Source organism: Amblyomma americanum, chromosome 1, assembly GCF_052857255.1.
Source record: "Amblyomma americanum isolate KBUSLIRL-KWMA chromosome 1, ASM5285725v1, whole genome shotgun sequence".
NCBI lineage: Eukaryota > Metazoa > Arthropoda > Arachnida > Ixodida > Ixodidae > Amblyomma > Amblyomma americanum.
This window is the reverse complement of record NC_135497.1, coordinates 187,339,089-187,366,556: the sequence shown is the minus strand read 5'-3', so window position 1 is coordinate 187,366,556 and position 27,468 is coordinate 187,339,089. Positions and strand designations below refer to the sequence as shown.

General features: G+C 44.6%; 2 protein-coding genes across 8 annotated transcripts in view; one reads left to right on the top strand and one right to left on the bottom strand.

Annotated features, from left to right (window-relative positions):
* LOC144114372 (EEIG family member 2) overlaps window positions 1-26,678 on the top strand; it is a 49,399-nt gene extending 22,721 nt beyond the window's left edge. For 2 of the 7 annotated variants that reach the window (XM_077648063.1, XM_077648062.1), the window contains exons 6-8: window positions 1,127-1,304; window positions 9,951-10,032; window positions 19,084-26,678. In XM_077648063.1, coding sequence (XP_077504189.1) covers window positions 1,127-1,304; window positions 9,951-10,032; window positions 19,084-19,284 — 461 coding nt within the window. In that variant the 3' untranslated portion in view covers window positions 19,285-26,678. Of the gene's footprint in view, window positions 1-1,126; window positions 1,305-9,950; window positions 10,051-19,083 lie in introns of all 7 variants that reach the window. The other 5 variants (XM_077648059.1, XM_077648058.1, XM_077648061.1 and 2 more) reach the window with 4 other exon arrangements.
* Window positions 3,047-3,421, bottom strand: LOC144114377 (uncharacterized). The gene has a single exon (XM_077648071.1). The coding sequence runs from the start codon at window positions 3,419-3,421 to the stop codon at window positions 3,047-3,049; it is 375 nt and encodes a 124-aa protein (XP_077504197.1).
* Window positions 26,679-27,468: the final 790 nt, after the last annotated feature.

Sequence of the window (27,468 nt, the reverse complement as noted above, 5' to 3'; positions counted from 1 at the left end):
GCCGTGAACAAGCACTGGATGCTTACCGGACCTGGAGCACAAATGACGATTGACGAATCACTAATTAAAAACTTGGACCCAAAGGCTGACTACGCGTCAGCGGCGTCGGATTTTCCGACAGCTACCGACACTCCCCGGCACCGCTGCCGTGCCGCCGTGATTGGAACAGCTGCCCTTCCATCCCATCAACTATTGACACTACCTTGAGCGCCGAGTGTGCAGTTGAAAGTAAACAGAAAAAACTTGGAGGGCGCTTAAGCTTCCCCTTTAAGAGTAGAACACGATAGCATTATCGGGCACCACCGCATATCAGCAGCTGCGATCTGCAGCCATGTGCGTGTGTGTTTGAGGGGGGGGGGGTGCCGGTTCTGCGCGTTGAATAGCAGCTGCTCAAGGCCAGCACCAAGAGCGATGCGACGGAGCCACGCAGCAGAAATGAAACCATGCTGTAGCATGCCTGATATCTCCTTTATCTCGCCTTTGCCTTTATTTATGGTGCGATGCTTTGGTTCCGATTTTTTATGCCGACCCCCCTCACTCGGATTTTCAAATTAGAAAAAAAAGGTCGACTTACAATCGTGTTAATACAGTAATGACAAAAGGCTTTTGTGTCATGAAAAGCAGATAAGGAGAAAGAGGTGAGACAAGCAATTATTTTGTTCGAGCGTGTACCATGTATCTAAACACGAAAGGCGTAATGCAAGAGGCACGGCATGTTAAAGAACTCCACAGGGTCGAAGTTATCTGGAACCTTCCACTTTTTTATGCTGGGGAAATACTGTCAGCCAGTATGAGCCATCTGGCATAGTATCACATCATGCCTGCATTTGATGAAAGTAGCCAGTCTGCTTTCAACTTCATTCACTGGTTTATGAAAGCACTGGTGGATGGTACTATGAAGCTGCCTGCACTGCTGCTTGTTTTGAACGTAGGTGGCAGCTTCTGTGATTTGGTAGCAAATAAAATATTTAATGTGGATCGTAGTTATGAAGGCCATAAAGAAGGTAAAATGAAACCACCATATGGTAATTACTGCTGTCCTGCATATACATGGCTGCATCTATATTAGCTACATAGTATGTCATCTGACCATTAGGGTGCTGTCTGTTTTTCTTCATGTTTGAAGCAGAAGGGGGCAACGGTGGCATGGGGTGCCCGGAGCCAGGTGAGCCTCGCCGGGAGGAGGACTTTGAGCAGTGCCACTCGCGCAATTCAAGCTACCACAGCCAACACTCCCGTGGCTCAGGCTATGGCAGTCTCCAGTCGCACTCTCGCCATGGTAGCTCCGAGTCTGGGCATGTCAGGTGGGTTTTCTTTCCTCTTGCGTGAGTAATGGGGAAAACGAATCTGGTTAACTGAGCATGGGGCTACAGAACATCTTATGGTTGATTAGATTGAGTGTGAAAAACGGTTTTTTGAGGGGGTGCTGTACGTTAAAGGAGTGGATTAGATTGAGTGTAAAAATGGTTTTGATGGGGTACTGTAGGATAAAGGATGTGCTCTAAGGTCACGAAATGACCTCAACAGTGGTATTGGGCTGTAAGAAAGAAATTGACCTCAGCTTTGGTATGCCGTATGACCAGTGTTGTAGGCATTACCGAAAAAAAGTAACTAAATGCATTACTCTTTACGCAAAAAAAGAAAAGGAACGTGTTACGTTAGCTACAAAAAAATGTAACACATCACTGTTACCGTTACCAAAAATAACTACCATGCGTTACTTTGCGATTACTCCAGGGCTATAAATTTTAATCAGCATCTTCACTCCCAGAACTCAACGTTAACAATTTTTGTAAAGCTCATATTTCACATAAATCTTCTAGCCCAAAGAACAATTTTACCAGAAATCCTTAACAAGAATAATTTGCACAAATATGCATTAACATAGCAATGTTATAGTGGCCTAAAGTTGCCTATAGAGTTACATGTGATGGCTTCTAACTCTCTGGCACATGGTGCAGCCATTTTCTCAGTGTGACATTAATCAAAAAATGGCACTTCATTATCAATTCTAATTTCACAAAGAAAGCATAGCTGAACTGTTAACAAATTTACAGTAGTTCTGAAAAATGTGATGTTCGAAAATGCTCGGCATGCTTCCACTTTGTAGAGAGTTGTGTGTGTGAGTAGTTTGGGAAGGGTAGGTAGGTGAAGGCAAGTGTGTGAATGCATGTTCATGCACGTGTTTTGTGCTGTATGGGTATTGTTTTGGAAGGGGAAGGGGGGGGGGGGGGGGGGGGGGGGCACATCGGCAAGGGTGGGTGTTTTCTGTGGCACGCAACCAGGGTCGTCGAGAGCACCTGTACATTTTCTTTATTTGCAACATCACTTTAGGTCCTCTTCGCTTTTTTTTTTTTTCTTTCTAAAAAGGGGCTGGGGGGGAGAACTGGAATAAAAGTAACTAGTAACGTGACACCTAACGTTACCAAAAAATGTTAACATAAGTATGTTATCCGTTATATTTCCAAAATGGTAACGAGTACATTACTAAGCTACCAAAAAAAGTAGCACGCTACCGGTAACGCCGTTACTTGTAACACGTTACCGCCAACACTGCCCATGACACCATAGGAAAATGCTCAGGTTTAAAAAAAAAAAAGAGCAATAGTAAGAGTAGTTAGTGTGACATTTCACAGGAGTCTGTTCCAGTTTTCTTCCTAGGCTGTAGAATCGGCATCCAGCAAGTGCTAAATATACCTTTGACAAAACAGTGTAAAGATATTACTACTTGTGTTCTTTCTTTCTCCAAGGTGGCGTTTCATTTGCCTTCTGCCCATCATCAAAAAAACTACAGTCGAACCTCAATATATCGAACAGCGCGGTGGTATCGCAAAATAGTTCGATATAGCCAGAATTCGATATATGAAGTCACGTAGAAAACGCTTGAAAAACTAGTACAAATCAATCAATGAACCAATCGTGGCACAATAGATGCTCACTTGAGGCTTCAAACAAATAATTTGTTTCGTTGGCTAAAAGTACTGTAGCAGCGTAACCTGCTTCATATTGGCAACCGCGTGCTTAACCACGGCGTCCTCAACATAGTCTATAAACGGTCCACAAGCGATAGTCCGATGCCTTCTATTGCGCCGCAGTAGCGCCGTACAAGGGCCAAAGCAGCTACAGCCTCAGTTGCAGTCGGGAGCGGGGCAACATCAGCACTTGCGGGATCAACCTCGGCAGCGTCTTTGTTTGGCCACTCAGCAGTAACTTCCGCCGCGATCACCACGTCTGTCAACTCCGTCACTTTTCCGGTGCTGTCATCACCGCCAACGAAGTCGTCAATACATATGCTCTCTGGCTCAGCACCAACAAAGCGCTCCAGCTGGCTCCAGGTTTCTTCGAGCTGGCATTTTTCCTCTGTGCCGTCCAACTCCAGCCTCCTCGGAAGCTTCTTCAATGCGGCTCTCGAAACCTGCATGCCGAAAGCAGTGAACTATTGTGGACTGCTTGACGCTGTCCCACGAGGCTTTCAGCATTTGAGTCTATCTGTTGGTCTATCTTTAGCTCTTGGCCCATCCGCAGCTTGAGAAGCAAAATGTTGATCAGCCGACGCTTATAAATGGACTTGAAAGCCCGAATAATGCCCTGGTCCAATGGCTGCAGCTTCGATGTCGTGTTCGGTGGCAAAAAAATTAATTTCAATATTGCTCAGCTGGACATCGGTGTGGTGTGCTGTGCAATTGTCAAAGATGAGCCAAACCTTCCGGCCTTGATGCGCCAGCTCAGAGTCCGATACCTTCAACCATTTTTGGAATATATCCCGAGTCATCCACGATTTCTTGTTCCAGCCATATGTAACCGGAACACTGGGGCAGTTGTGCATGCACCTCGGGATATGGAACTTGCCTGTGACAAGTGGCAGCAGCTTCATGCTTCCGTCCATATTGGCAGCCAACAGAACTGTGATACGAGCCTTGCCTTGCTTGCTGCCGTGGCACTTGTCTCCGCGGGTGTCGAGTGTTTGTCGTGGAAGTATTTGCCAGAACAGGCCCTTTTCGTCAGCATTAAATATCAGATAGGGCTCATACTTGGCGAGAACCTGAGGCCACTCTTTTTCAAGCCACTTCTTCATCTCGCCTTCATTGCCATCCTCACTTTCCCCCAAGACTGTCTTCCCGACAGTGTGAAAGCGGGCCTTGAAACGTTGCAGCCAACCACTGCTGGCATTGAAGTTCTCGGCGTCAAGAATGAACACAAAGTTCTTGGCCTTCTGTTGTAGCATCGGTCCCGGTAAAGGAATATTCCGGGCCCTTACGTCGATGAACCATTTGTACAGCGCCTTCTCAACGTCTTCAAAGGCAGCTTTGCACACCCGCCGCGCGCCTGAGTACTGGTTTTGTTCTGCCTTGGCCTTTATGTCACTCTTGTTTTTCAGTAGAGTGCTCAAAGTGCTCCTTGGTATGTTGAAAGCTTCGGTGACGCTTGACTTCTTTTCGCCATTTTCAATGCGCTGGATTACTTCCAATTTCGCAGCAAATGTCAGGGACGTCTGCTTCTTCGCGTTTGCAGCCATCACACCAACCACGTCATGACAGGCCTAAGTTTAAGCCACACATGATAATGACTGGCGTAGCACAAGCGGCGGCACCGAGATGCATGTGTCGTTGACGTTGTCAAACTAGCCAAGCTGGCCAAGCCGCCGCTACGTTCAAATGGCACCCTTGGCGCGATCGATGTGTGCACCTATCGTGCGCAGCAGTCGGGAACGCCCATTGCGCTGCCGCTATCTTCGAGGGTGTTCTGGGAAAGCTTGCCTCCTGTCAACAGAGCGCACGTGGTCTGGTGTGGCGGAGTTCGATATATCCATATTACATCCGGCCCTGTTCGAAATAAAAAATTAAAAATGCATGCGATTTTCTACGTGATATTGAAAGTGTTCGATATACACACTAATTCGATATATCTGTGTTCAATATGTCGAGGTTTGACTGTCTCCTTCCAAAGCCTGAAATGTGCACGAGAAATGTTTAGAAACGGCAGAGGCATAGTAGTGACAGCATATGCCATAGATAATAGCGAAATTTCAAGCTCATGAAGATCCTAAATGGTAATGGAGGAAAACTTGGCAGAGTGCCAAGACGTTGTGCAGATTAAGCTAAGGCTTAAACATTTGCATTACACTCCCGTCACACCGTCCAGTGTGTTTTTTTAACATCACATAAAGAGCGCACGCCTAACCTTCAGGCCAGTGTTCAGCATGTTTGCGTTACCTCGCCATGATTGGCCGGCGCCGCCGGCTACCACACTCATCTGCTACTGACACGCAGCACGTATGGACAGAATATCGTTCCTTAGAGGTGTAACATCAGGTACATGTCCACTCTCATGCAGTGCGATTCCCTTTCTCCTGCTTTTGCCGCAAAACTAGCTGCCGTTGAACCTCGTTATAACTAAATTGAAGGTGCTCGGTGATAACTTTGTTATAGGCATAGCTTCGTTATAGCCTGTATTGACTAAGTTTCCAGAGGGAATTGTCATTCCTTCGTTATACAAGGTTCAACAGTATTTGGGAAACGTACAAGAAGAAAATCATGCATACCTCGGCCACACTTGCAGTGGCAACATAGAGCTCTGGCGGGCAGCACACCTAATGTTCCAGTGGCTGCTCCTAAGGGACTGGAATGAAATGGGAAACTTCATTCATCAGCTCATTAGAAGCTTATTATTCCTAGGCTTTCAGTGACGCCCCTATAGACAGTGTGCGACGTGTGATTCTGCAGAAGGTGATCCACATTTATGTAAGGAGACCCGTAGCTACAGCTGGTGAGCCAGCGGAGTGGCCTGTTGACACTGCTGGCCAGGTTGGGGGCCGAATGAGTTCCTTTCTGCCCAAGCAAGGGCGCACTGCAAGCTTCATCTTCGTCATCAGCACCGCTTTTGATACCAGTGCCGCTACAGGTGCTGCTCCCCTAGCGCGATGAAGTTTTAAAAAAAAAAGGAAGATAGTAATGTACAAGGCCTGTGGAGGGCCTGGAAATTTGGTAGAGTACAAAATGTCCGGGGAAAGTCCAAATTCGGAGGTCTGGGTGGGGATGCCGGCAGTGTGTTAAGGTCTCGGGCGCGCGGACAGATCTGAATGGCGTAGGCCGAGCAATGGCCAAGGGGCAGTATGGCGAAATCAGAATGTGGGTGTCCTAGTTTGGACGGGTGAACGGCGCGCTGCTCACTTGGAAAATAGCGCACTGGGAGGTGACCCAGAAAGAATCACTGCTGAAAGCTGAAGTGTCTGGGTGGCAGGGGAATTTGGGAGACGGCAAGTAGACACTGTCGAGCGCGAAAGTTGCAGGTGAAAGGGGCAACACTGAGCTGGACTGAGGCTGTGAGTCATGAGAGGCAGAGCACAGATGGCAACATGGAAGCGTCTGGGCTTGCAGGAGGCCAGAGCGTCAAACTGCACGACTGCTGCCACTGAGGTGTCCCAAGTGCAGGGAAGGTTCAGAGGGCAAAAGCTCACTGGGTGTCGAGTTCACAAGGGGACCACGCAATTCACAAGGGGACCACGCAAGGGGACCGGAATGCACAACACAGCTGGTCGGGACAACTGAGCTCAACACAGCAACCGTGGAGTCTGCCAGGCACCGGTGCTCACCAGTGGCATGATCGGGGCCTGGGTATTCGGAGGCGTGGGATGAAACAGAGGAGTCCGAGACAATGAGGTAGCGCGCAGGTCGTGGGGCTTCCCTGGAGGCATTCATAGAAGAGGTGCTTGAAGGTCGGGTGGAGCAAGCCAGGGTGAGACCGTGGTGTAGGAGGAGCAGCCGCTTAAAAAGGTTAGCAAGGACCGACCCTTGCACACGTGGCACTTGCTGAACCGTGGGTGGGGGTGATGGTGGAGAGACCAGTGTGCGGAGCGGCTCCGTTTTAGTAGTTGGCAGAGGGAAAGCCGAAGCAGCTCTGAGGGGGCATTTGGCCATAAGTGGTGATACGAGTGGCGCCGCAGGTTCTGTGCCTGGAACAGGAGCGCAGGGAGGCAGCGGGAGCTCCAAGCCAAAGTATGCTCGGTATCAGGCCCTTCTTGAAGTCGGCATAAACGTTTGGTCCAGGAGGCAGCAACTTAAGTTTTGCCAGGAGGCTGGATGGGAGTTCACGACTGGCGTGCTGATAGCGGAGAAGATGGCTGGACACAGTTTTGATGTGAAAGTGCAAATCTAGCAGCTCAAGCCACAAGACTGGGTGCCTGGCATATAGAACATAGGCAGGCCGAACAGCCGAAGAAGGAGGGAGCATTGATACGGCTGGAGGAGCTTACCGGGTACGATGGGAGGCGCATACATGGTGGCGGGTTTTGTCTGTATGTCAGGCACCGGTGGAAAGGAAGCAGCCGAAAGCCAGGCGCAAACAGCGGGCATGCTGTGGCAGGGCCAAGCAGAGGGCGGGACTGGCTGGAATGCAGAGCACTTATGGCACTTATCTTTAAAGGGTAGCGCCGTGTGTCACCACAGTGACACAAAGAGGAAAAATACACCCGGTGGCAGTCACTAAATTTGCTGATCTGGCCCGTACAATTATATAAGTTATGTTGCACAGTCAGTGGTGCGCACATTAGTGAAAGGCGAAGAAAAAATAAAACTGCCTGGAGGGAAGTTTGCCATGATAAATATATCAGACCCGTGAGCGGGGTGCAACGAAAACACACGCCAAAACATGAGAAAATCACAAAACCGAGGTTATGTGGTTGCGTGCCAGTCCCATGTTTTCCTGCAGTCTGCACTTATTTTATGTAGCGTTTGCCGATTTTACACTTTTCTGTGCAAAATCGAAACATTTTAATAAGTATATCACCCATCCATTGCAGGGGGTATGATTCTTTAGCAGAAAATCCTCTCTAAACTTAGAAGCGAACCGCAGCTTGTACGGTTTATCTACACTTGTGGAGCAATGGTGCCTCCACCTGTAGGTCATTCTCGCAGCGAATTACTGGCGGCAAAATCTTTCTGCATAAAAATGGCGGACGATGTGGTACCCAGCGTACTGTTTACTGAATTATGGCACAAAAAAAACGACTTATTTGTGACAAGAAGGATGCTAAATTTGACTGAAACGATGAAATCACTCCTAGGTTCAGTACACTCAAAAAAAGCTAAGAGTTCGCTGTGTACACAATATTGTACAAAGTGTCTGAAAGGGTTAAAGGGCACGAGGCATCAAATTTTGAGGCTATAAAAAGCTTGTCATGGGCTTCCTCTGTATATGTAAGGTCACCCACGGCCAAGTATTGGATGTGACCAATGCCTAAAATATATTTTAATTCAGCTTCAAAGAATTTTAAAGTGTTCTTTGTCACGATCGAGACCCATTGCTTGTGCGACAGTTGGCAACGGTTAACTATGGGAACGATGATATTAGTGACATCACAGCACAGTAACGTGACATACTATGAATGGTGACGTGCGACATTGTCCAGGCGCTGCTTCGGCAACTCTGCGATCGGTGTGCTGATCGGCAAATATGCTGTTGCTGACGCACCAGCCGGCACCAGAATCGGCGGCCAAGCGAAACCTTCACGTTGATGAGACGATGACTATAGTTGCTCTTGCATTCACTTCTTCATGCTATGAATAAGCGAACCGAACAAATAAATTTCATATGTTCACCCTTTGACTCACCAGTGGTATGAATAGGCCTAGTGAGTCCGGGGGGTTCGTGTCAGCGATGTCGGCGATTGTGCAGATGAGTTCACAAGTTTTAGCGAATACAAATGGTCATCGAGCATAGTTATGACAATAGTGACCTGAAATCAAGGATTGTTTACATCTTAGGACGCAGATACATTGAGCGAGAAGCGTCACGGCTGTCTGCCAACCAATTCTGTAGGTGCCCGTGGTGACTGCTAGCATTCGTCGGCGTCGCTTGGGGACAAGAAATTAAGCCATTTTAATTATCGCAAATAGGCACCGAACATACTTCTAGATAATCCAATTTAAAGTCAAGTACTCGACATTTCTGAAAAAGCAGTTACAACAAGCAAGAAACGCCTGACCTATGCCGTCAACAACCTGCCTACGAAGTGTTCCCCAGGCTGGCGCTCGCATTCTTTGGCGATTCTTGCAGAGTTATCACACTGCGTAAACAAGAAAACTTACAACCGCTGCAAAAGGGAAGAGGTTATTTGACCTCAGTAGAACGCAGCTTGCAGTTCATGCCGAACAAAACGCTCATTTGCTGCCTGTATACAGATGTAGCTAGATATATAAACAAAAGTGGCGCTGAAATGCAGTTGTCATCATGGGTACATTCCTAGGGGAGTTATGTACACATGGAGTGTTTGCTAAACAAGCAGCAGATATCGTAATCAGCTGCCACGGGACACTGAGCAGTCTTGCAGCACTGCTGCACAGATGAGCTAAGTGAAGACAGCGACAGGTATTGTTCGGTACGAAGATTGAGGCATCGTATCGCGGTAGTGGGACCAGGGAGCCGACTGATGCGCTGTCAGCTACGGGCCACCGGCACAGACGTCCGCCAAGCAGCGTAGTATGGCAAAGCAAAATACAACGCAGAAAGCACGTTGGCATACATGGTATGCAGACTGAGATCGGAAGCAAGCCACTTGGTTTCAACACCCGGTGTCGTCCCTCGCTCATTTGGCTTTCCTCAGCATATCGCAATGAGTCTGCCAGCAGTTTGAAAGGCACTGGTATGCTCAGCATGGTGTATGAGAGCAGACAATGCAGCAATTCGTGCATCACAACTTCTGGGGCCGATGTGACCAGGGTTGCTGCTCTTCCCTGGTCGTGACTTCGTAGCACGCCCCAGCACTCAGAAACCAAAATCGCTGAGTATAAATAATGCAATAATAATAAATTTACCACGCATATACGAATTGCGAAGCACATATCACGCTTCCTGGGGCAGTACACAACATTTGAAACTAAGAACATGCCAATCAAAAGTTTGGTGTCTCCACCGTTTTTACAACAGATGGCACATGTGCATTGCTTTTACAGGAACCTGAGCTCTGGTTCAAGCTATAGTGACACATTCCCAGGATCCCTGAAACCTCCTGATCGGAAGCGTCCCATCAGCAAGGTACAGAACTTGCTCTACGTGAGTGTCTGCTCTTGCTTCATCTTCTTCTATTTTCGCCTCTTTGTGTTTTGTGCATTGTTGCATTACATTGTTGTCCTTTGTTTTCTGCCTTTGTATGACTTCTGGTGTTTCAGTGACCTCTTTGTCCTCTGCCTTTCATCTTTAAGCTGCATGGCTGTGTAGGTGTGGTTACACTTGATCAATTTTGTTGGGCAAGCTGTTTGCAACAACATTTTGTGGACTGCCTTTGCCCTTGTGACATTGTACCAATGGCCATGTTGGCAGCTAGAGTCACCTGAAGGTGATCTATTGATTTTCTTGTCACATTACAGTGACATAGTGCCTCGTTCCTTATGCTAATAATGATTTCAGGCTTCAACTTGCCCTTCCCACATCCACGTTGACAGGCTACCTCAGCTGTAGATTTTTATACATGTAGTCTACCTTAGATATTACTGAATTATTGTATGTATTGAACTCTCGAAATTGTAGGGTTTAAAAAGCGGGTAAATACATTCTCCTCTCTTAACCAACCGCTGCTGACAGTCCAAGCTACTGGACCCCACCCCGTGATTGCGCGCACTAACAGGCACACCCGACCACGGCGGGCCTTGCTTTGAGGGAACAAAGGAACGACACTTACCTACACAAACAAGACATTTATTGCTGCAATAACAATAACGCCAGCTAATGTCAAAATGTGCTATGGAATCGACGTAGTTCGACTCAACAGCAAGGTTACAAGCGAATGTTCACCCCACGCTAGGGCAGGGGAGAAATTCCGAGGCCGGACGGGACAAGCTGGCAAGAACATGTTCCCACGAGGCCCCGCCTCGCTGGTGGGGAGCAGAGCACCGCGCCGAAATGTCTGCACGTGACGAGTTCCAAAGCCCAAGAGCGAGCTGCCAACCCCGCAGCGCTCAGCAATCATGCTGTTTGTGGCACTTGAGTCGCTGCATCACAGGCGCGCCCTCTCTTGTTAGTTAAAGTAACTAGGGAGGACGCATTGCTGGGAACCAAACCAAAGGGGACAAAGTAGGGCAAATCCCCGCAATATATCCCTGAAAATCCTATGCAAAACACCAATGACACCTCTAACAGCACTCCCACAGTCAATTTTCATGTGGAAAGCTTTGCTGCTGCACAGCCACTGAGAGGAAGAAATGCAGCCATGCTGCCCTTCTGACCATGGACACACCTGTTGGTAGCACTAGATGCACCAAGAGGGCATCGGGCCATGGCATCAGGGGAATGTTGGGTGCCATTGGGTCAGTAGGCAACAGAAAAAATAACGGAAAGCTGAACTGGTTTTGGTGTGCGGGCAGTTCGTGTGGTGTGTTGGAACCATAGACACAAAGAGAAGATTACACATTTTATGGCGAGCGGTGGGTAGTTCTAAAGGACTAACCATTGCATCTAGGATGCACAGCAGGCTTTAGGCCTTGAGACACCCAGAAAGCAGCACACTAGTATGGCAGCAGGCAGCACACTGCTACAGGAAGTGGACCACCAGCGCTGGTGCACTCTATTGCTGCTTCTAGGTTGCAGATAAGCTTGCCTATTTTATTTCATTTTTACTCCCTTAAAGGTCCCTTTTTCAGAAGCAATATATAAGGGTGGCTGGTTTATATTTCTCCACAATTGAATATTGGTTGAGAGAATGTGAACATCACACAAAATTGCCAACATTACCATCCGCATCTCAGGAAAGCATACATAGCTTTGTATAAGGAGGCGCAGTTTGTTGTTTTCAGGCAAAAACTGCTGTCTATTTACCTTAAGTGTTGCTATGCGTTCACACCAGCTGCAGATTTACTTATTTATGCTATGCAGTAGCACTTTAAGAAGCACCAGTGAGGGTAATTGGCTGTCTTTGGCCTGCTCAGCATTGGTCATTGATACTGTGTTGCATCAGTGCTTCCCGCTCGCATGTGTATTCTGCAACATGAAAAATACTGTTGGATGTTAAATCGCTGTTGCCAGAACTACAGTACTGGGTCATTCCACGCCAAAGGAACCAGAGTTTACGCTCAACCCCCTGCGATCTTCTTCATAAAATTTGTGGCTCTTAATAACCCTTAATAACTTTGGGCGAAAAAATTTCCTGGTCATGTGACAGCGCTTTGAATTTCTCAGACAAATGTAAAAGTTGGCCTTACTAAAAAATTTACAGAAATCTAATATTTTACTTTTGTGCTCAAAAAGCTTTTATAGATAGTGTATATGCAGTGCAGTTTTTTATCGCATAGCAAGGGATTTCCAGCGCAGTTTTTGCCTTAATTCATTTCTTCACTGCATGGAGCATCCTTTTTTTTTTTTTGCTGTCTTTTAAGAACTGTTCGGCGGCATTCGTGAGTGACATATTTTTTGGCTGCTCTGTATAACATATACTATCTTATTAAATGGTTTAAACTATGTTACAATGCGATATATTTCAGAAAAATATGTCGAACTTAGAAAAAAGTGTGTTCTGCCGCATTTTCGACCATAAATTTTGTACAGAGGTGTTCCTGGTAAAAATATGAAATGTGACCCGATCGATAGCTAGTTTCGCTGTAATTTTGCTCAGCGATTTTTGCCTGAGCTTTTTGTTTTAAGCGAGAAAAAAGTTTCGTTCAGCGCCACACCTCGAGCCATGGTTGCCATATACTGCCACTGCACTGCTTGGTATGCTTTCGCCAGTTCACAAGAGTCCTATGCTGGCTGGGAAGCGCTCTGCAGCAAAGAATAAAGAAATAAGAGTGCTCCAGGGGTGCTTGTGTCAACAACGAAGCCTGTGTGTGGTGTGGGCCGGCTGAAAAAAATAAAAATTGGTCCACTTTGCTATGACCAGATTGCACTGTTAAAGAAAAAAAAAAGAATCCTAATCGGAGGTTCGCAGTGCCTATGCCTGTGAAAGGCACGCATGCATTACACCATTTAAAACTGTCATTCCTCACTACTGTTCTTGCTGGTACCACATCTTCCTCAGCTACAGAGGAGTTTTCAGCTATAAAGCAAGTTTAATCACCGCAGCTCTATTCTTATCAAAGAAACTGGAACCAGCCGCTTTGAGAACCGCAAAAGCACTGAGACAGTTGCTGTTCTGCCCTTGGTTCCGATTCAATCAGAGTGCCGCACGAAGCGTCGAGGGGTGGAAACGCGGCGACATTCTTTACCTTTATTAGTTCATGCGAAACAAGAAAGCTCAGAATAAATATTCTGGAAAATGTTATATCAACTCATGTTATTCAAAGCATTGCATGCTCCATATTTACTAGGGCAACACTGGAACAAAGCACCTGACTGTGTTGATTGCTCCACTGTATAGGGCAAAATGAATTTATAACAGCCAGAGCAGTGACTAAGTGGTTATGGTGCTCGGCTGCTTACCCAAAAGACACAGATTCGATCCCGGCTGTGGTGGTGACATTTCGATGGACGCGGAATGCTAGAGGCCCGTGTACTGTGCGATGTCAGTACACATTTAAGAACCCCAGTTGGTCGAAATTCTCCTGAGGCCTTCACTATGGCGTCCCTCATAGCCTGAGCCACCTTGGGACATTAAACCCCACAAAAACCAAAACTTTATTAGGTGAACAACTGCCGTTACAAAATTTGGGAGCAAAGCGAATTGTGTCAGCTCCGGCTAAAACATGGGTGAGAGCAGGAGAAAGCAGAGCACAGATGTGGCGAGACGCCTGCTTCCTGAGGTAATCATATTCGCTCTTCCCAATGCCCCCTCGAGTCATTTGATGCTGCTCTCGCATACCATGCTGCTGCTCTCGCATGCTGCTCTCAACGCCACGGTCGTCTTCTGCACTGCAGTGGCAATAGAAGCAACCATGGCTCGAGGTGTGGCACTGAACTTCAAAGTTTTTTTCTGGATTAAAACAGAAGAGGCTCTGATACAATTCGATGAGCAAAATTGCAATGAAACTGCTATCAATCGGGCTGCATTTCATACTTTTGCTAGGAATGCCTCTGTACGAAGTTGATGGCCCTAAACGTGGCTCAACACACGTTTTTCTAAGTTCGACTTTTTTTTTTCTTTCTGAAATTTTTCTGCTGTAATATAGTGTTGTAATATATGAGTCTGCCACTCATCTGCGTCAGTGTGATGTTAGCCCTGTGCAGCCATGCCTCATGCAACTTGTCTGGCTGTTCTGTTGTGCACTCCAACTGCCATATTCATGGTACAAGAGGTTTGAAGTGCTGCTTAAGGCTGCTGATTGTTACAGTCAAACCCATTTCTAACAAACAGCATGATTCAACATGATTTGTTCTATATATGGAATAATTCAGTACACCCCAACCCGCTTATAACGAGCTTCAGTAAACTTCAGTGCCAAATTCATTGTACACGGGGTTGTGAACAGTGGAGTTTAGACTCTGAAAGCGACACGGTAACTGCGCTGTGCCCACGGTACGAAGGGCCCGGAACAAGAAGGCGAAGATGGCAAAACGATAAGAACCAACAAATGACTGAAGCAAGCGCTCCGTCGGTATTGGCCTTTGTAATTGGGCCTAGCTACTAGAGCCAGAATCGGCATCATGACTGCCGATATGCGCTCTGCAGTGGCTTGCACATAATTAAGGCCCTTCGTTTTAAAAGGACAGTGACGAGAACTCGTATCAATTTTTTTTTTGTTAGCAACATGTGATAGTTCGGCATTTCATGGCTTTGTTTCCACTTGTCCGAGAGCGAAAGATGCATTTATTTCAAAGAGATTTGGATTTTTCCTGCTGCTCCGATTCAAACTCGGGGCACTCTTATGACTTCACGGTGTCCTCTTATGATGTCATAGGACGGAGTGACGTGAAATGTGACGTAAACGCAGACACCGTGATTTCTGGCGACTAGCGGTGCGGTCTAGCAGCAACCGAAATGAAAGCTACCGCCGCCGCACGTTGAAGGCATCTATCAGGGGTCACTACCGTCACTTCGTTTACGTTTGCACTGGCATCTTGCCAGCGTTACGATGGATCCCGTTCCCGAACCCGACGACGAAGTTCTCGCAAAAACTCCGGCCTGCATTTCGCGACCTCAGCCCCACAGAGAGTGCGATGCTTTTAAGGCAGCATGGTTAGGTTAGGCGCCGGCGGGTCGTTTCCTTCTTCCATCGTGAGCAGCCGTTGATAAATAAATATCGTAAACCCAGTGCTGGAAGTTGCAAGGTGCGAGGACAAGGTCGGCGCGTCGCTTTCATCGGAGGCTGGCCAGGGCTTTGGGGCCAATGGATTGTGATTCCTTGAACGGCGTTGCTGGCATCGAGGGTGTTTCCCACGGTTGCAAGAGCCAGGTTATTTATTTTTTTGCCACAAAAAAATGGATGGGTGCTCAAAGGCGCTTGGATTTAAAGTTGGCAGCTTGAAAGTAAAGCCGGCGCACGACGCTTCAATGGGTTCCGCGTATTTCCGGAGGTACGGGGTCCACTGGATCGGGCTGTCTCGCCCACTTGCATGTACCTTCAGATGTGTACTGTGAATAGACTAAATTAGCCGAGAGCTAGAACAGCTCCGCCCAACTGCCGAAGCTATTGAACGGAGCTGCAAACAAATGAGTTGGAAGAGAGCTGACTCGCGGTCTCTGCAGGTTCCACATCACTTTTTCTTAACTGCCTTGTATCCTGTCTTTCGTCCCTAATAAACGATTTCCGTTAAGTAGTTCGAAGTTTACTGGCACAACCGGGAACGTTTCGCCAGGCAGGCGTACGAAGACACAAGTGCTCTTTGTACTGCTAACTGCCTTGTACGATCACCGACCATCGTGCCATCATAGTTTTTCATTGACCGTGGCAATCATCTGACCAACCTTAACAGGCTCCTTCAAAGGCTAACTAGCACTTGAATTCCTCTGCTGTTCGGCGCTTGTAAATCGAGGCACGTCAAAAGCAAAACCACGGGGCATGCAAAGCTCATAGACGCGAAGCACCATAACAAATCGAAGCTCTCCTGGTGGCCTGTGGCGCCGCCAAGCGTCGGTTTTCTTTGCTTGCAACATTCAGGTTGTCTTTTGTCTGTCTTCCTTGTGTGATAAAAGTGCACTATCGGTTTCAAAACAAAACTTACTGCAATATTGAACCACGCAATCTTCCTTTGTCAGCCTCAGAGATTCGTGGCTTCCGAGTAGAAAGGAAAATTCCTCCAAGGTGGCATCTCTTGTCCTATGACGTGATCACGCTTGTACTTGCGAGATTGGCCTGTGGTGGCGATACCTGTATTTTGGTTCTTGCTATTTTCTACCTTACAAGAGCTTTGTTTTCAGTAAGAGTGGCGTTTTTGTGATCAGGAGTTTGTATTCTATCGATACAAGCCAACTTCAATTTCTCCTCGGTGTCCCTTTAAGGTAAAGCCCTATTTTTCCTGGTTCTTGCAGCCCAAACATTTTTCTTAAAAAATTGGGTTAAAGCCAATTTCTCCCCCAAAAATGGGCCTTCTGGACTATGTTTGGTTTACAGTCCACAAAGCTGAAGAAACAAGTTATTTGTGGATATCTAGTGGGTATTCCAGAGGGGTGACTTCTGTTCACTGGGGATCTTAAACCTCATTTCACCATTGTTTTACATGAGGCGGATGAATTTGGGGATAAGTTCAAAAAGGGTGATTTAGAAGTGAGAGGCCAAAACATGGCTACCAACAAGACGTCTTATAAGAGTCACTTTATTAGGTGCTACCCACGCTATTGACACACTGATCCAAGGACCTATTGCGTCCAAAATGGTCGCTGTGATGTTAGATGCAGACATTCCCCGTAGGAAATTAGTAACAAACGCACCAAAGTATGAAAATGAAAATTGGTTTTTGGGGAAAGGAAATGGCACAGTATCTGACAGTATCTGTCTCGCATATTGGTGGACACCTGAATGGCGCTGTAAGGGAAGGGATAGAGAAAGGAGTGAAAGAAGAAAGGAAGAAAGAGGCGCGTAGTGAAGGGCTCGGGAATAATTTCGACCACCTGGGGATCTTTAACGCGCACTGACATCGCACAGCGCACGCGCGCCTTTGCGTTTCGCCTTCATCGAAATGCACCGAAGTATTACGAAAAAAATTTTAATTGGTAAAAAAAATTTTGTGGAACCCTTGATTTCCATGTGGTTTATGAAATAATAAGCAAAAAATACGGCATTTTATGTGAGCAACGAAACAAACTGCTGTAGTTATCTCTTTCGTGTTGCAAAAAATGGCCCAAAAAAACTATGGAATTTTTTTTCTGAGTTACCCAAAAAATATCGTGCAATTTTTACCTCCCGAATTTCCGAAAAAATAATCTGAAAACAAAGTGCCTTACATATAATGAGAGGCGTGTTGCCTTCAAAACTCCAATTGTTGACGGTTTACGCTAGAAAAGTCAGGGTTGTGGTGTGTTTTGCTTTGGGTAAGCTCACCTCGCTTTGAACTGCACCATCATTTTCTTCCACTCTCGCCGTCTCCATGGAGCTGTATGCCTCCCACACATTTCACTGCTACTTCTTCCCTTGTTGCGGACGAAAGACTCTGCATAGATGAATTCCGCAAACTGTGACTACTGTGCAAATTTGTGCAATGGACAACGTCCAAGAACGGTATAAATTCGAAATCACACAGGCGCAGTGTGCCTACTCAAGGAGAATATCAGCCCCGCCATTTAAAGGGCTCCCTTTTAGCTTAAATTTCGTGAAGTTTTTTATTGATTTTTCGGCCTCTCTTGCAGTTCGAATGAACAAGGTTCCACTGTGCATATCATATAGCGTCTTGGATATTGGCAGGAAGTGCGAATGAGGTCCAAAAAATCTAACAGTCAGTTACAGTGCATCCGAAATTTCCGGCGCTCTTGCACATTGCTTCTATGGGTCATGTTCCGGTGCTGCAAAAAAGTCCCAAATTTCGATCGGAAACTATATTCCATGCACACTGCACACCATCCCAAACTCATCAATACAAAATACACCACACCGTGCCCAGATCGGCTGGATGCCATGCGTGTGCTGTGCTTGTCACTCCTTTTTAACTGACAGCTGCCCTTCTGTGTTAGCGCCTGAAGAGCTACTATACACCACTAGCTTTACATATCCAACCTTGGCCATCGCCCTCACATGCGCGAGGAACATATTGTGTGAAAGCGCCAATGAACTGCGAAGAGCTTTACCAATAACCGAGTTACACTAAGAGAAGATGCGTGGCCATATTCTGTGGACGCTGAAGCCGACATGACCGAATTTCGGGTGACCATGAGAACAACAAACGAGCTGCTGCCGTAGGAGTTAATTGTTAAACTTCAACCGCAGGTTTGTTTGGTGCACTGGTAACGATGCTAACGTACTGCAAGTGGTTGAACAATGCTTCTGCATTGCTTTTTCATTTTGCTTTGATTTCCCATAATTAGAAAACTTGCTTAATTTGTATATCTTATGCAGTCCAACAGGCTTTGAATTAATTATGTTCTTCTGTACCAGTTATTGTAGGCATGTGTAATACAGTCTCCTTTTTTCATGCAGCTTGCTCTCAGTGCTAATCATGGATGGGTTATTATGAAGTTCAGTCAAAACCTGGGTTACCATACCTGGAAGGCTGTGAGACACCGTCATGAAAAGAAAACAGTAAGGGGAAAGCAGCAGGGTACTTCCAAATTGCTATCTAGGGCCATGATTGGCTGGTGTCGTTAACAAGCTTTTGCTTAGACCAGCGGGAGCCGGGATACTCATTGGGGCTTTGTTTCAAGATACTTTGCTCTATTCCGCACTTCTCCACAATACCAGCACCCAGCTGGCCAGAGTGGCATTTCCATTCCCAACTCATTGCTTCATTTTAGTGTGTGGAGAAATAAGCTTATTTGAATGTGGGAAAATTCCTCGTTGCATTTCTAGAAGAACACTTTGAAAAAAATGTCATGCATTTATCAGTTGGGGGTTTTTTCTTGTCAACATTTTACTTCAGTTTTCGCAGTCAGAACTGTTTCTTCTGATCTGAAACTCCTCTAGTGCATGCTAAACATACTGTCAGATCAGAGAGCAAACACTGTTTGATAGCACATTTTTTGTGTAAATATGAGTGATTTACGTTTTTCTTTTCACTTCTTCTGCTGTGTTGTAGAAACAGATTACTGAGGAACATCGCATGGACTCGACACGTGTCAATGCTGACCAGCTCATTGAGGATCTCATCCGCGACACCAACCTCGAGGCAGAGCCAGCAGAGGGCCAGGGGCTGCAGCTTTTCATTGGAAAGGATGGCGTGCCAGCTCTTAAGACTGGCACCGCAAGCAACCTCAAAGCCGCCACCTCATGCGATTGAGCTCTTTGCACAGCTGCCTTCTCCTCCTCCTGCGATGCCCTTGCAAGTTGTTTCTCTGGTTGTCTTTCATTATTTGTTTCCCTCTCATGGGCCTTTTTCTGCACTATTTTTCTTTGCAGTCGGGCTGCTATGTCCCCGGTATTCCTTCAGAATGTGTCTGGGAAACTTTCTTGATGTCGTCCTTTCGGTGTAGTTTTTTCGCGCTGTTTTTTTTCTCTTGTCTGCAGCTTTTAATGTAACTGCTTATTCCACTCTGGAAGGGAATTTGAAATTTGATTCCCAGAATTCAGGCCGGTGATGCATAATAGCAACCAGTGCAGAAAGTGCAGCATGGAGGAAGCGTTCTTCTGCTTCAGTGCAGAAGCCCTAGTATGTCAGCATTTAACATTACTCCCCGTTTCTGGCATTGTTGTAAATGAGGTGTCTTTGTCTCTAGCACTTTCATGGGCTTCATTCATTCCACATGAAACATGCATTCATTTAAAGCTATTCGTGTTCACTGAAATACACAGCTGGCATATCTCTGCGCTTCTGAAATATTAAAATTTAACAAATTTTTTGCTGCCAGTAAAGGTAGAAAAAATATTTAAATTGCATTAGTGATATTCTTTCTATCCTGGCAAAAGCAATCATGATGTTTTTCAGCAGGTGAAAGATTCAAGCCTAACTTTTCAGCTTGAAATTGCTGAATGCTATGCATGTTGGTCACTGGCTTAAGGAATACTTGGGACCTTTGAGAACATTTCAGGTTGACTCTAGTTTTATGCCTTGCAATGTGCAGTTTAGTTCGAGTAAACCTTTTCTGTCTGAAAGTCTATACATGATAAAAATCCGGACAGGTCAGCGTTTGGGAAATTCACTGTCATGCTGAAAGTGGGCAACATATTAGCTGCATTTGGTCCAGTTTGTGTACTAGAGCCTCTGGGTACACTTTGTTGTTTTCATTTTTGTATTTTGCTTAAATTTACTAACCTAAGTAGTTTTGTTGCTCAGTATTGTCAAATGTTTCTGGGGAAACTAAATAGTATAGTTTTATTACTCGACAGACTTCTTAGGTATTCAGTGGTCCTCTTTCTGCTTCCTTCTTTGTTGGTTTCTTCGTTCAAAAAATATCTTGTCATTGTCATTTTTTTGTGTACTTGCAAAAGCCAGCTGGGCCTTGCAACTTTGTTTTGCAATGCCACTTATCAATACTTCTTTATTTTTTACACATTCTTGTTAATCTCCTCAGCACAAGTTATTTGATGACCGGAAAGGTTAGAGGCATGCATTGTGCTGTTGCTTTTTCAGGCATATAAACAACAGCTTCGTAATTTGAAGTGCTTCTTATATTCCAGTGCAGATTTCACCCTCTAAATATTTCCTGATGTGCCCCTGAAATCTCTCTCTACACTTTTCCATTTCTGCTTTCCTTTTTCTTTTAGGTTCAGTAGGATTTGGCATCAGGTTGGTTTACATTTTGCAATGGTTAAGGCAGCAGTGAGCTACAGATGCCTGATCATTTTTCAGAGCATGTGGGAAAGCAAGTGCACAGGTTGCATCATTGCCTCTCAGTGCTTTCTTACCCTGCAGTTGTCACTTTCCAGTCCCTCTTTTTTTGTGTCTGTGTGTTTCTTCAGTTACTGCATTTTTTTACAACATTGTTGAAGAGTTGGATATATATTGTCCATCAATTTTTGCAGCAGATAACTCTAATATAAAACAGAAGAAAAATGATGTTGAATGAAAGTGTTTGAACGCATGGACCAAGTGTATGTTTTAACTGAATGAATGTTCATTTTTTGTTTGTGTGCATGTGTGAATGCAAGTTTGGAATGCTTACTGAATGTGTGTTTAGTTTCCCCAACATGCCCTCACATTGGATATGCTAGTGTACTTCTGCATTTCTGGCACTTGTGACCAGGATGCAGGTGTATACAGTTTCAGCTTGAATTACAGTCTTCAGTGTTTTTCTGTGTCACTTCTGTATTTGCACGGTTGTGAATATTGACCGTGGAATGAATGTGTTTTCTTTTTAATATGGGAATCATTAACTGTTCTTTTGTCAGTTTTTTTTTTTTTTTTGAGACCAAGTGTGAGTCTAGATGTAGTTTAGGAAGTGTGCTGTAGAGCAGTTTTTGAATGTAACAAAATGTTAAAACTGTATGATAGAATGTACCCAGTGTCCTTGGGTAAAGTTTTTTATTTTTGAATGTGTCATTTTTATTGTGCTTGTGGGCTTCTCTCTATCCAAGACATATTTATGATATCTTTGTTCTGGGTATCACATATTAGCACTTCTGTCTGGTTGAATGTTGATTTTCATGCTTTAAATGTTGGCTTATATTTGTATCCTAGTTGGGGAGTGGCTTCCTTGGTCATGTTTTATGCTTCTTTGGTCATGTTTTATCTCACGCACATCTGTTTTGTGTAACTGTTGCTGTGCTGGTTGTTCAGTCAAAATTTATAACCCAGAAATACCAGCCTGGAGAAAATTTTGTTATATTTTAAATAAACTGAGGTTGATGTTGCATATTTTTCCTTGGTATTATGGGACAAAACGTTGTACTTTAGCTTGGACACTTGCACTGGCATGCTTTTCAATACCAGCTCCCTCCTTGCTAGGCTGAGCCACATTTCAGGAGTGTCGCACAAAATTATGTGAATAGACATTGATTGAGTGAACATTGGACTTGTGGATCTCATGATAGACTGAAGGAACATCTAATTTGCGGTAGCTTTGCTATATTTTTTTTATTGCAGTGGATGTCAAAGCTACCTCTTCATTCTCGCTGTTGAACCAGCTCCAATAAAAGCCATTCTTTTTACTTTGATTCGGTTTGCGCCAGCCAGTAACAGTATACAAAATAGTATTGCCTGCCTTCAAGCTATGTATCTTGTTTAACCAAGTTTAGATCAATCAGTTCCTTATTTTTCGTGCATGTGTGCATGCTCAAGAACCACAAATAAGTTGTCTTCTGAGAAGTGGAATGAATGTGCTACCCATGAAACTGGGCTCAAGTATAATAACTGCTTCCGTATTGTGTGTGTGTGTTTACCTGCACCAAGAATACATGCTTTCTCTTTGTAGATTGAGGGTAGAAGTGCAAGGAACTGTGCTGTCATTGAGTGAATGTGGCCTTTTTTTTTTGCATTTCGCTTTAGCCCTGTCAGGTGCCATTATTATTTCAAATCAAAACAAAACGTTTTTCGGCCTAAATACCATATCTAGGTTTCAAAAAGCTATCTCGTCAGTTTTGCAATGGAAAACACCAGTGATTAATTTTTTACAGGCAAATAGATAATTTCTCACACTCAGAAAATTAGAAACTCCAATAGTAAAACACCAGGAGTTATAGGATTGACACAGTAAGGATCGTGGAATCATTTTATGTTTCGAAGGTGCGCGTGATGCAAAAAAATAAGACATTAGTACTGGTAGCAAAACCTGTATGCCAGAAAATGGTGGAAAACATGCTATCTGGCTCACTGTTTCATGAAATATTTTTTGCTGCATTTGCTTGTTGGCATAAAAAAAGCATCCTGTTTGCATACTAAAGGCTGCTAAATTAGCCTGAAGTAAAGAAATTGGTGCTGGCTGAGCACACACTAAGAAAAAGCTGAGAGTTTGCAATGTACACTATTGTGTACAAAGGTTAAATAAAAATGTGCAGTGAGTAGAAAGGCTTCAGTTTGCTTTATTTCACAACTTTTCAAACTAGACTGAGTTAGTGCTCCAATTTTAATTGATTTTTGTAAGCCTTTGTTCACCAATATCATATTGAATTGCATTAATTCTTGTTTTAGCAAGTGTCTTTAGAGCAAAGTAAAATGGTCATCCCAACAAGCAATTAAATTTCTCATTTTTTAGCTTAAGCTTCGTATTCTTACTACTGCACTGTTGCTTGTGGGGAATTTGCAAATGTTTTCTGAAATAGCTGAATGCAGTTAGCAGGCTCGATTAACAGCCCCTAATACAAGCAAGCAAGGCTGTGTGCAAGGAAGGCCGCCCCATCCCCATAAGCTTCATGGCACTGACTTCAGAAAGGTAATGTAATGTGGCCATTTATCTGAGAAAAGAAAAATGGTGTGGCAAGGAAGTTGGCAGAAACTGGTCGTGTTCAAATACCCCAAGCTAGAATGTACACCAGTGTACAGCACAATTCCTGACATTTCTTCTCATTGTGGTTTGTAACTGTATCCTTCATATTCAGTGTAAAGCATACTTTGAATGGTGTTCGAGTTATACACTATTCTGTGCATGATAAACCATTAGGAGCTCTGATTATTCATAATAGCTGTGCTAAAATGGAAGCATAGAGCCGGCCTTTTGCTTCCGTTTTGCCTTTCTTCCTTTCCCCACTCCTTCCTTTATGTGTGGGTTTTCTTCAGCATGAATGCATGGGACTTCAGCGTTTTGCTGTGGCATGCCTGTCGTGTGTAGACCACACAGTTGTCAGACAGGCACATGCAATGCTCAGCCCTCATTTGTTTGTCAATGCCATCAGATAAGCTGCAGACGAACCTGTATTACAGTGTGGGCAGCCATCTTTGTAGTGGCATGTCTTTTTCAACTGAGCGATAGGTGTTCACATGCTAGCGGCTCATTCTCAGGCCAATGGTCCCAACTTCGGAGCGGCAGAGTGAAATTCCTTGCAAGGGCTGTCTGAAGCTCACAATATTGGGTGAGCTTCAAAAATAAAACTAAAAAAAACTAACGTGACACTGTCTTATTCATGAGGCAGTGCTTGTGACTGAAAGATGTTAGATTGGCTGTCATTAAACAATGACCGATCGAATACCTGCTGATGCACTGCACCTAATACAATCCAGCTTTCTAAACCATGTAAAGGTAATGTTGCAGCTAATTTATTCTTTCATACCAACTGTTATTTGGCTGTAACAGTTATTACCATCTGGTGCTGGCAGGTCACTCATACTTCACTCGGTGCACTTCATTATTGTAATGGAACTGCATGCTTTAACTGCTTGTGGCATTGTGTTTTATGTTTCAAGAGACAGGAGCACTGCAGTACGCTGATAATATTTGTTAAATCAGTTCTTTGTGTGCATGCAACGTCTACAAAGTAATATATGTGAATAGTGAAGTTCGTACATGAAGTACATGAGTGTGCCAAGTGAGTGCCTATTGTCAATGTTTTTAGGTGCCATTTGCCCTCTGATTAGGAAGTGAGTTGTGCAGCTCCGAAGATGGGCAGTAGCCCTTCCTGTGTTAAACTGACTGCCAGCTGAGAACCTGCAGTTTCTAGTCATTACCATTGTCCCTGTGTGCTGTAGAAGCATGGTTTGCCAAAACAATGCTCTGTTGTTTTCTCTTCCCATGCGCAATTGGGTAAAATGGTTTTAAGTACTTTGACCACATTGTAGTACGAAATTATTTTTCTGCAACTAGCTGTTATGCATGATGGTGCAAAGTCTTTGTCCATGCTGGATGCTTTTGTTCCATTTCGGTGATCTAATACCAATATTTTTAAATTTTAGTGACTGATAGCCACTTATATGTTATCTGTGCAGCTCAGATTTGGATCAGTTCCGAATTGGCGTCATTAATGAATGTACCAGTGACTTTTGAATAGCGTGCTGGAGTCAGTCACAAAAATTATGCCAGGACTCCTCTGTCTTTGGTATCATGTGCTACTTCCTGAATCATTTGTGAATGTCAGGTGGGTTAATAGGGAAACAAAAACATAGATCTGCTGTGTCATCGGAATATCCAGTTTCATTATAGCTATCAAAAGTAAAGATTTTTTTGCCCTCCTTAAGAACATCTGAAGTGCTTGAGTGTAGTACCATACCTTTTTATTATTTTACGACTACCTTTGAAAGTACTAAATGTTTCAGCTAATGAACTTGCAAGTGCTGGTTATTTATGAGTTTACATTCAGCTATGCAACCGTTCATGTATATTATGAAATGTTGCAAATTTTCCTGGAGCAGTTGTAATGTTTCTACATTAATTCTGGCCTTTTTTTTTTTTTTCTAGGAATTGAGGGTTGGGTTAGGGTTGGAGGTGGGTATAATCTTTAGCTCTAGGCAGTGCACCATTATGAAAGGAATTCTATTTCTATACATCAGAATCATTATGAAATTTGCCTCCAAGACAAATTTAGGGTGCGTTTTCCATTAAAAAGTACTGTTGCAGTGCAAAGAGAATTTGACTTTAGTGTGTTCATAAACAGAGCAAAGGTGGAGTTATTTAATTTAAATTTGCTTTCTTTTCATTTTTTCTGTTATCTTTGTTGCGGTTTTTGCTGCTTGAGTTTTTGTTTTTCGTGCACATGCATGCCAAAAAACTGAAAACTTTGGCATGCTGTGTTGAGCATGGATGCTTATGCTGAGGCAAAGCGTTCACATAAATTTGGTGTTTCCTTTGGCATTTTGTGTTGTATGATTGGGCAAAACTTGTTGCATGCTTAATATACAGAAGGGCCGCAGAAACATTTTTTGGTAAGCTGAAATGTGCAACTTCGGTGTTTGTTTACAAATTAGTTTCTAATTTTCAGAAAAAACTGTACCAAGGTTTCTAGAGACAAACAAGCAGGGCTATGTGGCAAACTGCCACTTCCAGTTTTTAGCCCAAAACTTTGGCACTGACTACAGGCTGCTCCAAATAGAGCAATAATAATTTTTAGTGCTGATTGCCTTGCTAGGTGTAGTGGAACTTTGGTTTAACATGGTAACTCTCCTCCATTTTTTTTTTCAGCTCCGCCATTCATTGTCTCCCGCAGCACCATGAGAACGTTTTATTGTTTGCAGTTGGCAGCAGGTTTGGCGCACTTTAATTGTCCTGCTAATGGCCTTGGATTCCCATCTAGCCAGCCTTGAAAGGTTCAAGATTATCTAGTGAGCAGTTCACTACTTGACTTGTAACCAACATTAGCCTAACAGGTGCCACTGGAATAAGTAGTGAACAGGTGACACTGAAGTGAAGTTCGGATGAAAAGCTAATCAGCAGATGTCTTTTTGCAGTATTAACAAATGGTGTGGTGAAAATTTTGATTTGAAATCCTGTTGTGGGCACTTCGTATTCATCTGAAATTAAGCGTGAGGGAAGGTTGTGCTCTATTTAGCTGTAAGGTAGAATGGTTGAGCGTGCATTTTTCAAGTTTGCCACATCAATAACATGGTGCCAAAAGTGGATGTGCGGGGGAAAAGAACTATTTTTTTTACCAGCTGTTAATACTGCAGTCTTTTGTACTGCTTCAATAAAAACATTTAAAGTACAGCATTTTTTCTCAAATGAAGCCACCCCACCCATTTTTGTTGTACCGATTTTCAAAAGTTATGCTTTATACAAAAGAAAAAAAAAATGTGTCGAGCTGAGAGGTTCATCGGTTGTAAGGATGTTGCACGTTTTGACTAACTGAATAAAATTGAGTATTACTGTGAAAAAATTGTGCCTTGTGATTGTTGGGGAGAAACTTTAGAGCAGTACTCGTGGAGTTACGATTGCTTTATAAAAAAAAAAAACTGCCTGTTGGGCTAAATTTACAGCCCTACATGGCGGCGAATGCCTCTTAAAGGAGGTCCCTCAGCCAGTGTATAGTTGACCGTTGTTAATTGTGTTGCGGTTAAACTCGAGATTGAAATCGCGGGTGGCTGGCGGGTGCCACGGTCAAATGGAATTAAAAGACTGCAAACACCCTATTTTAGTTGTGTGTTTTAATGCAAAAGCATTACTAGCCCCATTTCGAGAAAACCCGGTGGCATGCATGTGTGTGTGTTTGTAGTTTAGTATAGTTCGATCTTGTTTCAAGCGCTGACTCCGTGTTTCTGCGTCTGACTTCGTCTTCGACGCGGAACTCATGCACTTTCTGACGACTGCAAGGTGAGGAATGCTTTTTTTTTTTTTTTTTGCCCAACCACTCTGCATTGCAAGCAGTTTAGGCTGACCACGCCAGCCCGGGTACCTTGAATTACGCAGTGTGTGATGACGCGCGCACGCTTCGTGGCTTGCCGGCTCTTCTGGCGCATTTCGTGGCACTCCTGCTGTGGCGAGGTGAGGAACGTTTCGTTTTTGCCAAACTGCGCTGCATTTCAAGCAGTTTCGCTGGGCACGCTGGCCGGCGCAATATGGCGCAGTTGTGAAAGGCACGCCTACGCTGCTCGCGCCATGGCGCGAGTATACGCGCGAGCACGCCAGCGAAGGGCGCGCCCATGCCTTGGCCCTTGTGCGCTTTGCTA

Excerpts from the sequence above, each read along its gene's own strand:
- LOC144114377 (XM_077648071.1), bottom strand. The coding sequence starts at position 3,421 with ATGCAGGTTTCGAGAGCCGCATTGAAGAAGCTTCCGAGGAGGCTGGAG.